This window comes from Hyperolius riggenbachi, chromosome 7, assembly GCF_040937935.1.
Source record: "Hyperolius riggenbachi isolate aHypRig1 chromosome 7, aHypRig1.pri, whole genome shotgun sequence".
NCBI lineage: Eukaryota > Metazoa > Chordata > Amphibia > Anura > Hyperoliidae > Hyperolius > Hyperolius riggenbachi.
The window spans coordinates 116,790,964-116,808,014 of NC_090652.1; the positions used below are offsets into that span (position 1 = coordinate 116,790,964).

Sequence of the window (17,051 nt, forward strand, 5' to 3'; positions counted from 1 at the left end):
CAGGGCCGGTTCTATGCTGGCTACCTATACTGGGGCCCCCAAGTAGTTTCCCTACCTTGCATTTTATTTGGCCTGTGAGCATGTGAGGACTAAGCCAATATGGCCAAGAGCTGAACCTATGAAGCCAAGTGGTGAAAAGAGAGGGGACACTAAACACCTGGGAACTTTATATGGGAGGGAGCAAAGAACACTAGACACCAGGGAATAGTATAGAGGAGGGAGAGGGGCCACTAGACATCAGGGAACTGCATAGGGGAGGGAGTGGAGCCACTAGTCACCGGGGAACTGTATAAAGGAGGGGGGGGGGGCACTAGACAACAGGAAACTGTATAGAGTATGGAGGGGGGGGGGGGCATTAGGCAGGGAACTGTAGGAAGGGAGATAGGTGGCAACTAGACATTGACCCGCAACTTGGTCCCAGTTTGACACCCCTGCACCCCTGCACTAGAGGTGACAAATGCAAACAATGCATGCCAGCTTATTTAGGATGGGATGCTTTAGCAATTAGGATATACTTCCTGCACCTCAGCACTGTATTTAAGACTTTCACATTGGGACGGCACACATTCTAGATAAAAATGGGCAGATTAGGCAAGTAATTGCATATCTGTGTGCCTTTACATTAAACAGTGGGTGGTTTTCTGTGTAAAACTTCATGGGCCATGTAGTAGAGTTGTTCATAGACAATAGTAATAGACAACTCTGATCTGATGTTCTTGTGTTTGTTGTCTTTACAGGGTATCCAGTTCCTCATAGAAAATGACCTGTTACAGAACACACCAGAAGACATTGCACAGTTCCTATACAAAGGAGAAGGCTTGAATAAAACAGTCATTGGTGATTACCTGGGAGAAAGGTAATGGGATACTCGGGATATTCTGTATCACTCAGCTGTCACTGTGTAGGCCAGACACTTGGCATATCTGAAGGCATGTAAATGTCAAGTTAGATTGAAGCCACAAAGCGTACTTCTCAGCCACTTTTCCATAACGGTATAATCCAAGCCTTGTACCCTGTGATTATACAGTTGGGGATGGCTAAAGAGCTTTAAAGAGAACCCGAGGTGGGTTTGAAGAATGTTATCTGCATACAGAGGCTGGATCTGCCTATACAGCCCAGCCTCTGTTGCTATCCCAAACCCCCCTAAGGTCCCCCTGCACTTTGCAGTTCCTCATAAATCACAGCCACGCTGCTGACAAACAGCTTGTCAGAGCTGGCTGTGTTTATCTCTATAGTGTCAGTCTGCTGCTCTCCCCGCCTCCTGCAGAACTCCAGTCCCCGCCTGCATCCCTTCCCTCCCTGCTGATTGGAGGGAAGGGACGGGGGCAGGGACCGGAGCTATGCAGGAGGCGGGGGAGCAGCTGAGACTGACACTACAGATGTAAACACAGCCTCACAGCATGGCTGTGATTTATGAGGGATTGCAGAGTGCAGGGGGACCTTAGTGGGGTTTGGGATAGCAACAGAGGCTGGGCTGTATAGGCAGATCCAGCCTCTGTATGCAGATAACATTCTTTAAACACACCTCGGGTTCTCTTTAAAGAATGTACAAATGCTGCCACAACCCTATCAGCAGAGTTTTCTCATAAAGGAAGTGTCCTCATCTTCAGTGGTGCTGTGCAGAGTAGGAAGCCAACAGAAGTGCATAAATTAGACATTGGTATGTAATACTGTTTATAGTATATACCAGTTGATCTCAGTTGTGCAGAAATCCTCTGTGCAGCATAGCTTGTGGTGAATTTCGCACTTCTGAATGCTCATTTCCGAGCTGCCGGTAACGATCCGATCATTAGACAGTCACTCTCTTCTTCTGTCTATTATTGTGGGAACATCAAAGAAATGTTCAGCCGTGTGCTGCTACCTGCTGGTCTGGCCTCCTCCACTCTACATAAAGCGGAACATGCTGCTTGGCCAGGAACCAAACACTACATCTATACAGCAATCATTCCTAAACTACCACCTGAAACTGTCTATAATGCTGGGATTACACAATACGTTTTTGCGTTCGATTCGGCGCACGATCTATTAGCCATTCGATTTTCTGCTTGATTCTCTTATCTTCCACTCGGTTTTCTTCTCTTTTTTTCCATTGACTTCTATAAGAAATCGAGCGGAAACTAATCGAGCGGAACATCGGAATTTTATCATCAAAGGCATCTATCGGAACGATTCTTACAAAAAAAGTATCGTGCAATCCCAGCACAAAGATTATTTCAGGGGGAAAAAAGCCTGTGTGTATTTTGCTTCAGGGCACTACATCCATCCTCACCCACCGCTTAGGTTTAGAAAGAAAACGAAAACACCTTTTCTTTACTACCCCTCACTCGTGTATCTGAAAAAATCCATAGAAATTGTTTGTGCTTAATTAACTGATACACAGACCTTTGTAAAGGTGCGTACACACATGCGACTATAGTCGTTTGTAACGATCGTTCCCCAATCTTTACCAACGACGATCGTTACAAAAAACGAACCACAGACTATTAAGGCAAACGACGAACGAGCCAAATCGCTACAAAAGAAAGTTCTGTCTCGGCGGATTTTAACCAACGACGATCGTTTGCAAAAGTAGTACATCGTTGGAAACGGTCGTTCGTACTAGGCTTGACATGCACATTTCACTATTTCTCCCTGAAACTTCTCATTTTTATGCGCAGGCGCAATAGTTGCTTTACGTGATGTAACGTTCGTTCTAACGATCAGATCGTTACACACCTTTTAAAACTATCTTTACTTAGGTCGTTCTTTCATCAATTAAAAGTTCGTTCGTCGTTCTCAACGAACGATCGTTGTCGCATGTGTGTACGTAGCATAAGCCTGGAATCAATCAATACTGGAGAGATAGAAACAGTTCAGGGCTCACTCAGGCTAAGGTTAGCTGTGTTTATGTTTTGAGTGATGGAAGACAGGAATTATAGTTTTTTTTAATCTCAAATATACTGCATTTCACATTTATTCTATGTAGGGGAAAGATTTTGGTGACAGAAGTTTGAAAGAAAATTGGGAAACTGTGTAACAATTTGAAATATGAATTTAAGTGAGTCTTTTTCATTGACTCTTTTGGCACACTGATTGTTGTGTGATTTGGATAATAGAGCAAGGAGATAAACAGTTTGCAAAGCCATAGAGCATACATAGGATTTTCCAAATTGCAGTGCAAAATGCTGACATCACCAGCAACATGGCAGCACCCATGAAGGCAAAAAAAGGATTCAGAAATCAGAGAAGCAGCAAACTGTAATCTTGTCGGTTCTCCCAAGATGCAGATAGTGTCACATGCTTAAGTTTATCCACTTTGCCTGGTTCATGCACTGATCGGCTCTCCCGCTCACTGCCTTGCTCTCCTGGCTGCATGTACAGTCTGGGCTTCATGACATCATCAAGTCGAGACTGGATACATGGAGAGAGAGCCAGGCATTCGTAGGAGTGAGAGGTAGAGTCTATCGCTGCAGGAGCCAGGAGGAGATGACGGGGGTTGGGGGTAGGGAGAGATTAGAGTCTTGCACCCTGATGCCTACTTTACCACTCGCCTCTGATTATGGCAACAGGTATATGCTCATCAAAACTGCAGATTCCTATTCACTCCACTCTGGCAAATCAGGTGCTGGAAATGACGTGAACATACTTTGGTGGAAAAGTACAGGTTTATTTTAAGCCCACACTGTTACAGTAAGGCTAGAAACCCACTAGGAGAACTTTTCTGAGCGCTTTGTGATTTGAAAAACTCTAGCTAATGTAATGCTATGGGTGTGATCCCACTTGAGTGATGTGATTTTATAAAAATCCCCCATAGCATTGCATTAGCAAGAGCTTTTTCAAATCACTTACACTTAGAAAGCGCTCCCAGTGGGTTTCTGGCCTCAGGGCCTGTTCATACTTGCTGCGTTTGTAGAACGCGTATAAATTCAAAGAAACGCAAGTTTAAAAACGCATGCGTTTTTCTTGCGTTCGAATGCGTTTTCTATTGCGTTTTGCACAAACACGTGACCCAGGGGAAAAAAAGAATTATGGGAACCGCAGAGGAAAACGTACGCTAAAAACGCAATAGTACACGTTTTTGATACGCGTCAATAGACTTTCATTGCGTCCGTTTCTATGCGTGACGCACAGAACTGCGTGCAGCAATGCGGATGAGAAACGTATGCATGTGAACTAGCCCATTCAAAAGCATTAGGAGCCGTTTCTATGCGTTTTTGGTACCCGTACGTGTTCCCTGAAAACGGCTAGGAACGCGCATAGTCTGAACAGGCCCTAAGTGCAGAATCAGTGTTGAGATTGTTGCATAATCCAGTGCGTTACCAGTTATGTTTTGAGTCATAAGAAAATTTAGTTAGCTAGATTTAGCTGGCTGGAGAACATCCCAAGTGCCACTGCCATGGGCAAAGGCCAACCTCCGTGTGAGATTTGTATTTTGGCTGCAGAGAAGGGTATTCCATCCTGGGTATCTGCCACCCATACTGTGTTTACTGGCATGTGGCTCCTTTTACAGGTCTGAGTCTACAAGCCAGCATACACATTCACACACACAAACTCTGCATAGATTGTGGTGGTTTTCTTGTATAGTTGAAATACAGGAGTCTCTGCCAGGCTTAGATTGTGAAGCTTGCTTAGGGAAAATGCAACAAATATTTTTGCTTCATTCAGACATGTTTTGCGTCACGAACCAGTGTGTCTGCACAGTCTGTCATATGCATTCTCCTGTACGATACAGTGTGTGACTTTTCTGGGCCTACAATGCTGTTGTACTGGCTCCACTGCTTAAAGAGGCACTATAGTGACATATAAAAGAATGTAATTAATTATACTGCATTCAGCATCAAAAACACTTCCTATAGATTTACATTGTATGTACATTATATTGTTATTTAGCCCTGCCCTCCCAGTTATGTCACAGCCTAGGCTATTTAGATATACAGAATTCTCTTCCCATAGCATTCTGGGAGACCAGGTATTATTTTACTGGCTTCTGAACTCTCAGTAAACAAACATTTTGCAGAGATGCCCATGATGACACTAAAGATGCCGCCACCTGTGGTAGATTTCAGGGTTAATCAGGGTAAATGTAAACCAGGGTGAGGAAAGTTGTTGCAATGGCCAAATTCTGAATAAATAATTTATAAAGGAATATTGTAAAAAATAAGCAATTTTATTCATTATGTTGTTTTCAGTAGATTCTAAAAATGCAAGAAGTCCATGATGCCAATTGGTACATTTAAGGCGTAATTTACTAATGCCGTGTTGGTAAAATCCTCATCACATTATGGTGACAAAATTCCCATAAACCTGCCCAAGCGATGCCCAGCACAGACCCACCTCTCTATTCAGGGATTACTAATAATTAGTTGACCACTGCAATAGACTTATATGCCTCAGACATGGCTTCAGTGGTTGTCAGAAAATAACAGACCACGCTGCTTTGTAACCATACATCCTGTCAAGATAAAAGATACCTGCAGGTTCAGAGAACTGTTGTATTATGTGAATAGTTATCTTTTTTGTTTGTTTTTAAACTAAAAACTGAGATATGCTAAACCACCTTGCTTCAATGTTGACCGCATCTGAAAAGCCTAATTGTCCTCCCTTTTGTCATGATCTCTCTGGTATGTAGAGTTAAGGGGCCCATACATTGGTCGATTTCAGCCATCGATCGGTCGATCAATTCTATTGAATCGATCAATCGGAAATCGATTTGATCTATCTGACAGGATGGAAAAATCTTGGTCGATCTGCAGCTGGCCCATAGAGTTGCATTGGATCTAATGGTCCAATAATGCATTTAGATCGATTTCCAATAGTTTTTGTTCTGGAAATCTGTTCCTGGTGTGTGGCACACATCAGATTCCTGTCAGATTCAACTTGACCGGCATCTGACAGAAATGTATCTGATGGTCGAATCTGCTGCAAATCTATTAGTGTATGGCCACCTTTATTGACTACCCAGCAAGCTCATGGTGAACCGGTACTCCAAATTTCTGCTTTGCATAGTGTTTTAGGAGGGCTTTTCGGTCCTTTTTAGCCCTTTACACTTTACTAGGAGTTTTGGATCACCATGAGCTTACTGGGAAAGCTGTAACTCTGAGTGTTTCAGTTCCTACCTCATAGAACCATATTAATCCATGCCATGCACTGATGAGGTCCAACTAGTCTGAAACAGGCTGTGTGCATGTTGTATTCCAGCGGTTCTGGAGGTGTGTTTAGCTTTCAGGGACAACAAAGGGATGATTTACATTGTGAGTAGGTATGATCAAGGAGATGCAAATACTTCTGAGTTGATGCAAATGTATGTATTTTTTTTTATGCAAATATATGCAGCTTAAAAATGGACCAATCCAGTCCCATCCAGTTTTAACTTGATTGATCCATTTTTCAAGCTGCATATATTTGCGCAAAAATTAACATAAATTTGCATAAACTCGGAAATCTTTGCATCTCTTTGATCATCCCTAATTGTGGGAGACCTCATATGTTCACACCAACCTGAATAATCCCAAATACCTTCTTCTGACGGCAAGTTTCTGCTTCCCATAGCATTTTTAGCCCTTTTTAGCCCCTTGCACACTCCTAGGAGTTTTGGTTGACCATGAGCTTGCTGAGCAATCTGTAACTGGTCCTATGTTGTTATTGAGCACAGCATATATGGTGGTGGGCTGCGATTGCTAGACTGTCGGGCATTGACAGCCTATCCACAACACCAATGAAGGGCGTGGACAGAGGTGGCCGGGCTGAGAAACACTGCAGTATCAGCCAGTACCGTGGTGCAGGGCAAGGGGGTGAGGCCAGGAAGAAAAGATATATCACGAATAGGTCCTCTTTGATTTAGATCTTTGGAGTAAAATTTCACTTTTGTTTTAAAAAATCAAGTTGTTCTCAGGTCACATTAGTCCTGCCTTTGTATATTTGCCTGTAATTAAAGATAAGCAGCTGCTATACTGTATGATTAAGAAAACAAACATTTTCTCTGCCTTATCTCAGAAGGTCTGGTAAGGTGAAAGAGGAAACTTGCAGAGGTAACAGTAGCTATGAAAAAACCCTGAATCTTTTTTTCCCAACTTCTTTTCTTTACGGGTTGCCTATATCTAAGCCTTGGAATGCTTCTGTGATATGATGGCAGCAACCGAACTGAGGAAAAATTAGTTGTTTAAACAAATTAAGTTCTTTGCACTATGTAATGCAACAAAAAATACATTTTAATGAGCACAAGTCACAAACAGGTATTTGTAACCATGCACTATGCGTCTCGCTCTTCTCCAGAAGAAGGCATTTATGTAAAAAAGGCAAAAGTTTGCTTTCTTAAAACAGAAAGAATTTGCGATAATTCAGGTTGGAGTGAGCTTGAGATGTCTCCCAGAGCAACACTGCTGAATATATGCAAATTAACCATTGTACCCTTAGAAGCTAAACACACCTCCAGAACCTCTGTCCACGCCCTTCATTGTAAAAGGGACCTGGAAAAAAAGGGTGCAGGGGATTGCCGCTAATAAAAAAAATCTGTATAATTACTGTCATTCTACTACTAAATTTCAGTAGTAAAATTTTGGTAATCTTTACTGATATTTTCTATGTGTTAACCTAACCCTGCTCTCACACAGAACCCTCCCTCTACTGATTCCCAACCCTAAGACTTGTATCTACCGATGCCTAACTCTAAAGCTGCGTAACCACCTGGCAATTTTCCCGAACGACTGGCGATTTTCAAACTATGTTGCAAAGTGGGTAGAGGCACACGATTGCGAAAGTCGCTTAACGTTGCGTCAATGAAGACGGACCAACGCGGCTGATTGGATCTTTGAGATCCATGACGACACCGCTCAAAGTACCGTGGAAGTTTTGCTCGCTCTGCCGTGTACGTCGTGTGACCTCATGTTTTAACCCGCCGACAGGAAGAGCTGTCGCTGATGACTGTCATCAAGGCGGTGTCGCGGGAGCCATCGGTCGGTGAGTACGAAGCTTTAGACCTTCCTCTACCTATGCCTAACTGCTTTTATAATTGTAAGCTGTGGTGGTGCCCTTTTTTCCATAAGGGCTCCTGCGCCCTTTTTTTCCTGTTTTGATCATAAGTCACTGCAAACCAATGACCAACGTTGAGGAAACGACTTTACCGGTCACAGACCAACAACAAGTTTTTGCAGAGATGACGTCTGCACACCCACCAATATTGCAAACGACCAACTCATTTAAATGCAGATAAAGTATGTGCATGAGGCGCTACTCCTATATAATGCACAGAACTGCAGGAGCAACTGTAACAACCAAGGATGTGTCAAAAAATAGAGTCCATACAGTGCTCACATCGGTTTAAAAATAGGATACTTTATTTGCCAAGAAGAAAACTGAGCTTTCCAAATAACAGAGAGCCCCACTCCTTGAAAACATGAATCTGGGGTGACCCAGTGCCCCTTATGACTAAGCCCTGCAATTGAATCGGACCCAAACACCTTATACTCAGCCAAACATACAGGCCGGCATAACGTATGTACATGCGCTGAGCCCTGCGCTACAGGATACGGTCAGCTTTCTCATTTAAATACTGCAAGCAGAAGCGACATTGCACATGACATGCGCATATTCTGTAGAACAATGTAAACTAAACGACGTTGTACACACGTGGCTGACTGCACACAAACACAGTGAATCCAGCGCAGGAGATTTGGGAGCAGCCGGCGCCACCATAGCCCGTAATAGGAATTACGGCTATAGCGGCACACAGGGAGTAATTTCGGCGCCGTCAGAAGACGGAGCTGAAGTTACTTTTAAAACTCAAAAATTCGGTTTCCAGCAATTGCTGGAAGACAAATTATTTTATTCCCCACCATCCATGGCGGCCTGGAGGGGGAATAGTATTTAACACGGCCGGGAACTTGTGCAGCAGCAGGATCAACCATATACCGGCTCTATCCTGCGCCCAAGTCTCCCGTGCCGATTCCTCTTGTACGCGCCCTGCACAATGGCCTCAATTCACTAAGATCATGCTGGAGATAATAAGGCAAAAGAAAACATACCTACACACACTAAGAGAGTTATCTTATCTCTTCATTCCTTACGTTACCTCCTATGTAGTTAAAGGGACTCCGAGCTCATCTAAAAAATAAAAGTTGTACTCACCCGGGGCTTTTTCCAGCCCAGTGCTGGTCGGGAGGTCCCACGACAGGGTCCTGGCTCCTCTCCTACTCCCCGCTCCGGAATGGCTGACCGGCCGCAGCCCGGGCGACACTCGGCCGAGTGTCGGGCTGCTCCTGTATGACGCGGCTGACGTCACACGCCGGCCGCCTCGCGTCATCACGGCGGCCGGCGTGGCAGTACCGCGCATGCGCGCTTTAATCGCGCATGCGCAGTACTTTCACGCCCGGGCTGCGGCCGGTCAGCCATTCCGGAGCGGGGAGTAAGAGAGGAGCCAGGACGCCGTCGTGGGACCTCCCGACCAGCACTAGGCTGGAAAAAGCCCCGGGTGAGTACAACTTTTATTTTTTAGATGAGCTCGGAGTCCCTTTAAGTTACCTCCTCTGTAGTTATTTTCACACGCAGTTAATGAACAGCCTGTCTTTAACTCTGGAGTTATTTTAAGGATTAAAGAGTTAATTTAAAGACAGAAGAGTTAACTTTAGGTTTGCCTGAGGTAAAATGTTTCCTGAATACTACATACCTTATCACCATGGTAACAACTCTAGAAGAGTTATTAAAGACAGGAGATAAGCTTAGTGAATTGAGGCCAATATCTACCCAACAGTCATGTGAGTTGATCTGCTGGATGGATCGGGCAAAAAGCCCAATATCGGTCTCTTGTCGTTGTTGAATTACATTTTTTGCGTTGTTGTCCAATATGGTGAAATCCCTGACTTTCGTGTAGCGAGTGTACATAGCTTTATTTCCTGTCTGATGTCCGCGCAGATTATTGATTTTCTCCCTGAGCTTAACATGACTTTTAAACTGCGTTCTGATAGCCAATTTTGCTGCAGAAGTCATGAGAACTGATCTTGGATACAAGCCACCTCCACCAGCGTGCAACGCTGACTTTTAGAAGACCCGAGGGGTTGAAGAAATAATGGGACATTTTCTTATCCCTGACTAATACAGCTTTGCTATTTTTGCAAGGGCGGTGCAGATTTTGACATTATTTCAAAGACAAGGATAGGAATTTGTCAAACCAATTGCGATTCAGGCTCTGCATGTCCGGCACATTTTGGGTGGGGATCCTTTGACCCTGCACGGTTTATTTTAAGCCGTGACTACCATATCTTGTTAAGGAATTAAATGTCATTGTCGTAGTAATGGGCTTGCTTGAGTGACACAGATTGTTGGCATAACAACAGATCTTGAACTTGCATTGTGTCCCAGTGTTTAAATAGCAGACATTCCTATTTGTCAGACTTCACCGGGAACGTTGGCAGATGACCAGCAAAGCTGTTTGTTTTGCATTTGCACAAATACGCCGTCTACGGTACTCTCAGGAAACAGTGGCTGTAATTCCAGTTAAGGAGATTTAAGGTAAAACCCAGTTCCGTAGGTGTAATGTCTCCTGCAGTTTCAGAATCCTTAGAAGGGAAGTATGTCCCCTTGTTTATCTTGGCCTGGGCTTTTTATACCTGCATCATAAACTTTTCTCACTGGAAATGCTGACACACTGGAAATCTGTCTTTACAAAAACGGGTGGAAATTGCCGTGGAGACGTCACTGATCATAGCCTATCTGGTGTTTGCTTGTGCTAGAAATATGTGGGTATGAGCAGCACCTCCATTGTGTGGTGTACAAAGTCCCACTGAACTTAGGATTGTGCACAGTACTACATGTATAATGAGGGAGTGTTGGTGTGGTGGTCCTAGCTGAGGCTTATGTACTGCATTTTGTTGGTTACTGCCAATGCAGGCAGGCTATTTTCAGTCCAGTTTTTGCCAGTATCGCAGTACCTAAATGCTAAATAGTAAAGATTTGGAGTGTGTCAAAGCCCTTAGCAAATTACGTTTTGAATGCTACCAATAGTAAAGCCACATGCCCACTCTAGTGAAATAGTAGTGATTGGCCTAAAAAGTACTCATGACTTTCTGTAAACCTAAGTAGGTTTAATCACAGACGTTCACAATTGTCTGAACAGCAGCAGTGAGATTTTTTTTTTTTCAGGAGAATTTTTTTCACTGTGGGTCTTTGTGAAGTTGACTGCACTGTCTGAATGTTTGACCATGCTGTACTCTTCTGTTAGGCCCAGTGCACACCAAAACCGCTAGCAGATCCTCAAAACGCTAGAGGTTTTTGGAGCAGATTTCAGAGTGATTCTAGACATGTTAAGAGACGTTTTCTAAACATGCCTAGCGTTTTTTTGGCGCGTTTGTGTAGCAGATTACAAATATTGTTACAGTAAAAGCTGTTACTGAACAGCTTCTGTAACAAAAACGCCTGGAAAACCGCTCTGATCTAGTGTTTTCCAGAGCAGTTTGAGCTTTTGCTATACTTTACATTGAGGCAGAAACGCTTCTGCAAACCGCAAAAGTGCTGCAGGACCCACATTTGCGGGTTGCTAAAAACCTCAAACCGCTGGTGTGCACCATCCCATTGAAATACATTAGCCAAGCATTTTCACAGGCGGAAGCGGTTTGGAAAACGCTACAAAAACCGCTCTGTGTGCTCCAGGCCTTATACTGTAAGCAGACGTCTGCCAGGGTAACAGCAGTGGAAGGAATCAGACCTCACTCAGGAGTAGAGATGGTTGATGAAAAGCTAATAGTTGCTGCTCACATGCAAATTGTGTGCAGTTAAAATTGTGGCAATGTGATGCATTTGCTTTGGTTTTTAATTACCCCAATTCCAAACTGCATACAATCTGAATTGAAATTGAATGCAAGCGCAGATTTTGGGCTTTTTATTGCCCTACCTTACAGGTAAGGTAATTTCCTAAAAGCAAGAAGACATTCCCTACGAAATAGATGCAACAGATGTTGCTGCCCTGACTAGCAATGGAACATGAAGCTGTACTAGGGCAACCGTTTTTCCCTAGTTATGTAGACTGTGGCCTAATCGTCGATCCAGTAGCGGGAAGTCTGGTGACCTCTATGTCCACAACATCCTGTGTTGTTCAGGATGGGGTTGATCAATGAGATGCAAAAAAATTCCAGGTTGATGCAAGATTATGCAAATGTATGCAACATTACAATGATCCAATCAAATTCCACTTTGGCTTGATTCAGTTGGTCCATTTTCATGCTGGATATACTGTTTGTTTTTTTTCATACAAAATTAGCATAACCCTGTATCGGCTCAGAATTATTGGAAATATTGATCATCCCTTATTGTGGGGCAAGAACTCAAAGCAATTATAGCTAGACTTTAAATGGATTGCTTTTATTTTGTGTACCTTTTTTGTTGTTGTTTTTTAAATGGGGTCATTTTGATTCATTGGCTAGGTGCTCTGCAGATCCTTCAACAGTGAACTTTAGAACTCGCTATAAATGTGGTAAATCTGTAGAAAAATGACTACTGTACACATACAGAAAGTACTTATGACCGGAAATGCTCCGATGCTTGTAGATACAGTAGTTTGTATCACAGAACCGAGCAGCATTTTTTAAGTTGTGCGGATTAGTTATCTGGCGATATCAGTCTGTTGCAAGAAGTCTAAAAAATAGTGTCCTGGGTGTTTTGCCAAGAGATCCGGAATGCCAGATTGTCTCAGGCCATTGAATTGGTCTTTACCGTACACCATTTGGTCCCGTTTTCTTCTCTACTTTTAGTACCTTTTCCCTTGCAAGGTCCTGGAAATGTATTTCTGCAGATGATCTGATAAAACCACTTGTATTTATTGAACAGTGGTCCAGGTGTGATGAAGGTAACCACGGATTGAACTTCATTCCAATCAGTAGCCAATATTGTCTTTCCCACAAAAAATCTTTTCCTTTCCTCAAACGGATCAGGGGGCTTTGTATGGCTGATATTGTGATGAAAACCCTCCCACAGTGTGATGTCAGCACCTAGGTACTGACATCACACTGTGATAGCCTTGTTGCATTGTGGGAAAGAACAGCTGTTTCCAACTGCCAAAAAGCAGCATCTCCTTCCACAGATATCACCTGCCAGCAGTAAAGATGTCAACTGTGATAAATTTCACAATGTAAATCAGAAAGAGTAAAGATTTTACAATGGGCAAACACTGATTAAATCATTTATAAATTATTATTATAAAAATGAAGCACTTTTTTTTCATTCCATTATTTTCACTGCAGTTCATCTTTAATTATAGTAATGAAATAGTGTGGGATGACCATGATAAATAAGGAAGTGGCTGTTAACACATTGGAATTGGCAGTTCTTATATTTCTGCAATTCAAAATAATACACCAGTTTTCTTCAAAAAAATTTTTTCTTCAAAAAGCAATATTATTTAAGTGGCTGCAGTTTCACCTCAAGAGGATCTATATAATTGCGGTGCTATTGTCAATGAAACTACCTGAAATAATAACTGTAGGGCCCTTTTCCACTAAAGCGATTGCTAAATCGCAAATCGCTAGAGATTTTAAAATTGCTACGGTTTGTTAAATAACATCGCAATCGTGGTAGGTAATTTCCACTACCGCGATTCGATTTTTACAAAAGCGCGATCGTGCAACGAGCAATTATTGCTGCGATTTTGCTATGCAGTGCATAGCAAAATCGCAATTCAAAAGGAATTTGCTGAATCGCAATAGCTAGAGTTTAGCGCAAACGCTAGCGATTGCTAGTGGAAAGGGGCCCTAATGCAGCATATAAATAGAGATTACTGTACAGTTGAATAAAAGCTTGTCCTTCAGCCCTACCCTTCCCCACTACCACCACCACCTCTGGATGCCATAGAATAGATAACCAGCAACAAGCTATGCCTATTGGTTGCTGCTGGACCTGGGTACTTCTGACCCCAGTAGCAAAGCTTAGAGATAAATAGCAGTTCACTCAGCAGTTGGTAACATGGAGCACAGTGCGTGGGCCAATCAAGTAATCAAAACACCCAGGCGGTATCCTATGTACTAGTAGACTACAAAATATACTTTACATTAAAATCCCAGATACTAGTCACGTCTGCAAGCATATTGGAAGCCGCACTGCAGCAATAAGGTTATTGTTTTTTATAACTGCCTGTCTGAAAAAAAATGCTCTAATATACACAGTATAAAATGTTTCTGTCATGAATGTTCGCGTTCAAAGGGGGTTTCCTCTTTCTATTTTTAACAGAGTTGTGCTCCAGTTATAAAATTGCTTTGGTGTACAAATCCACTTCCACTGATGAAATGTTTTATCACACTGCAGTTACCCGTACGTTTTTGTTTCCATGGTAATGCTTTGATGTGAGGCATTAGCTTCCTGCGAGTTGATAGACAGTAGTTTGGATTTTTACAGGATTCATGACATAAATGTGCAGAATTTTCTGCTTTACATCCCTGGCAAAGCTCATAAATTCACCGTCCAGTGTCTCCAGGTGCCCAGGCAAGCTCTGCTAATAAACTGTGCCCTTGGCAGCCGTCTGCTGTCACTCACCAGGCCCTGAATGCCCCTGTTGTTTAATTCTGATTTATAGCCACACAATGGCTCAGGAATGTGGACATGTGTTAAAGCACTTTCAGTCCAACACCCTCCACAACTGAGCTGGCTCTTCATTCCGCTGCCTGCGAGAAGCAACAAGTGGCTCATGTATGAAATGTGATATGACTGCTACGGAAACTGCAAGTTCCCTCAGATGTGGAAAATGGGCATAATGGAGGAAATGAAACTGAGAACTTCATACTTAATGCTTGAAAATATCGTCTGGCTGTAGAAATAAGAAAAGGGCCTGTGTAACTCTCCCCGTTGAAATGCCATTACGTTTCTGGTGATGGGCACCTAGTCATGTCTCTACCAGTTTGCCACAGTGCACAGTGTGTGTCTCTTTATGGAATGCCTAGGCATTGCCTGCCTTCCAAATGACTCAAGACACCACTTTTGTTTGAGATCTATCTATCTATCTGTGTGTTGGATTGATGTGGTTCTGTAAAATGTGGTCGAGCCTTAAGTTCCCCATCAGGTCTGCCAGCTTAATGCTCACTGGTTGAGCATCTGGGTGATGGTGTATTTAAAGGGGTTGTGTATGCTCAATGTTGTGTGGCTGATGCAGTTTGATAAAGGGCTTGTCAGCCCGAAACAGCAGTCTGTCATGGCTGCCTTTTTACTTGATGCAATAAAAGAGCTTAAACTACTACTTGGAGTGGTGCCGACCCATTTCTGTGTTCTAGTAGTAATGATTTTGACATGCTGGCTTATTGTAGATCAATCAACACGAGCAAATTACGGTACATGGCGATTATTCTCAATCATTTCTTGATCTCTCGTTCAAATTTTTTTATCATTTTGCATCTTCTCATTTTGCAATCTATTAGTTTATTTTTTTCCCCCCACTACATTTCGGTAAAGTTCCTGTTCCTGTTAAAACTGAAAATCTCAGCTCTGCACTTGTGCTGTTCAGCACTAGCCATATCTTATGCCTTTTATTTGCTGCTCGGTGTTGGTACCATATTTTTTTTTATTTTACTGCAGTTTCCAGTACTTGTGCTTCTGGATTGTTTTTCTAGAACCTAGATTATATTGCTTTAAAACTGGACTTTACATCTGCAAACTATATTTGGATTTGACCACATTCCAGCAGGGCTGTGGAGTCGGAGTCGTGGAGTCGGAGTCGTGGAGTCGGGCAATTTTGGGTGACTGGAGTCGGAGTCGGGAAAAAATGCTCTGACTCCGACTCCTAATGAATTTGTAACTGTAATTAAAATAGAAAATATGATAAAATGTTCTATTTCTCAGATAATAGTCATTAAAAATAATGTATATATACAGTAATAGCTGTGCTTAGTCCACAAAAATGAAATAAACCAATCAAAATTAGTTACTTGTGCTGCTTCAATAAAGCAGTCCCCGTATTTTTAAGGTCAGATATACATATCTGATTGTGACTGTATATATAATGTGTACACAGGAATCTCTTATATATACTAAATAACATCTATGCTGTAAGAATAAAGCCTGATGTGTAGCTGTGTCACTTTCTGTATTTCTATATTACAATAGTTTTTCCATGTGCCACAAGGTATAGTCTTAGTGCCCTGCACCCACTGTTTACATCTTTTTACATCTGAATATGCGATTTGTTTTTTGACAATACTGGAAAGTTAAATTATGGGTTTGTGCAATAGTGCCAGGAACTGTCTTTTCCCATCATCATTTACTAACATTTGTGAGATCTGGCGCTAAAAGGAACTCGCAAATACTTTTAATTTCCACTTTTTTCCAATGTCTGTCTAGCCCAGGGGTCTCAAACTCAATTTACCCGGGGGCCGCAGGAGGCAAAGTCAGGATGAGGCTGGGCCGCATAAGGGAGTTCACATGTCCCCGCCGCAAAACGAGGGCTGCAGAGCCCCCAAATCGCCCCGGGGGGCAATCCGCCGGCATTTCCTGGAAGGGGCAGAGCTTTCAGCTTCAGCTCTGCCCCTCCTGAAGTCAATCGCGGCGGATCACCGCCTCTGCCCGCCCACTCTAAACATAAAAAAAAAAATTGGGAAAATAGGAAAAAATGCCAGGAATCTTCATACAGCCATATTACGGCTGTATAGCGATCCCTGGCCAAAGCGCTGCGGCTGCGTATGGACCCCCTGGAAACCCCGTCAGGAAATGTATTGCTCTTTCTTTTGATACATGTAAAATTACACTACCGTTAGGCTTGCTACTAAAAGTGACATTTACCGCATTTAAAAGTATACTATTTTCCTTTGAAACTTTAAAATCGATTTTCTCAAAAACTATAAGGTCTTTTTGAAAAATTGTTTTTTCCTCTTATTCCTAATGATCTCCTTAACATATCCTGCAAATTTAGGGTTTCTAGCATTTAAGGTGGATTTGCTATTAACCATTAAAGTCGGCGGGTTTTTAAATGTGTATTTTTTTCCTTTGCAACTTTAAAATCAATTTTCTCAAAAACTATAAGGCCGATTTGAAAATTTTTTTTTTCCTCTTGTAGCCACTGGGGGCCCCTACAAGCTCTGGGGCCCTGGGGCCACAAAATATTGTATCGC

The 17,051-nt window shown here is 42.6% G+C and overlaps 1 protein-coding gene across 3 annotated transcripts in view; it reads left to right on the forward strand.

Moving 5' to 3' along the window:
- CYTH3 (cytohesin 3) overlaps positions 1-17,051 on the forward strand; it is a 207,332-nt gene that overhangs the window by 123,879 nt on the left and 66,402 nt on the right. For all 3 annotated transcript variants that reach the window (XM_068244560.1, XM_068244559.1, XM_068244561.1), the window contains exon 5: positions 738-856. In XM_068244560.1, the coding sequence (XP_068100661.1) occupies positions 738-856 (119 nt within the window). The remainder of the gene's footprint in view (positions 1-737; positions 857-17,051) is intronic.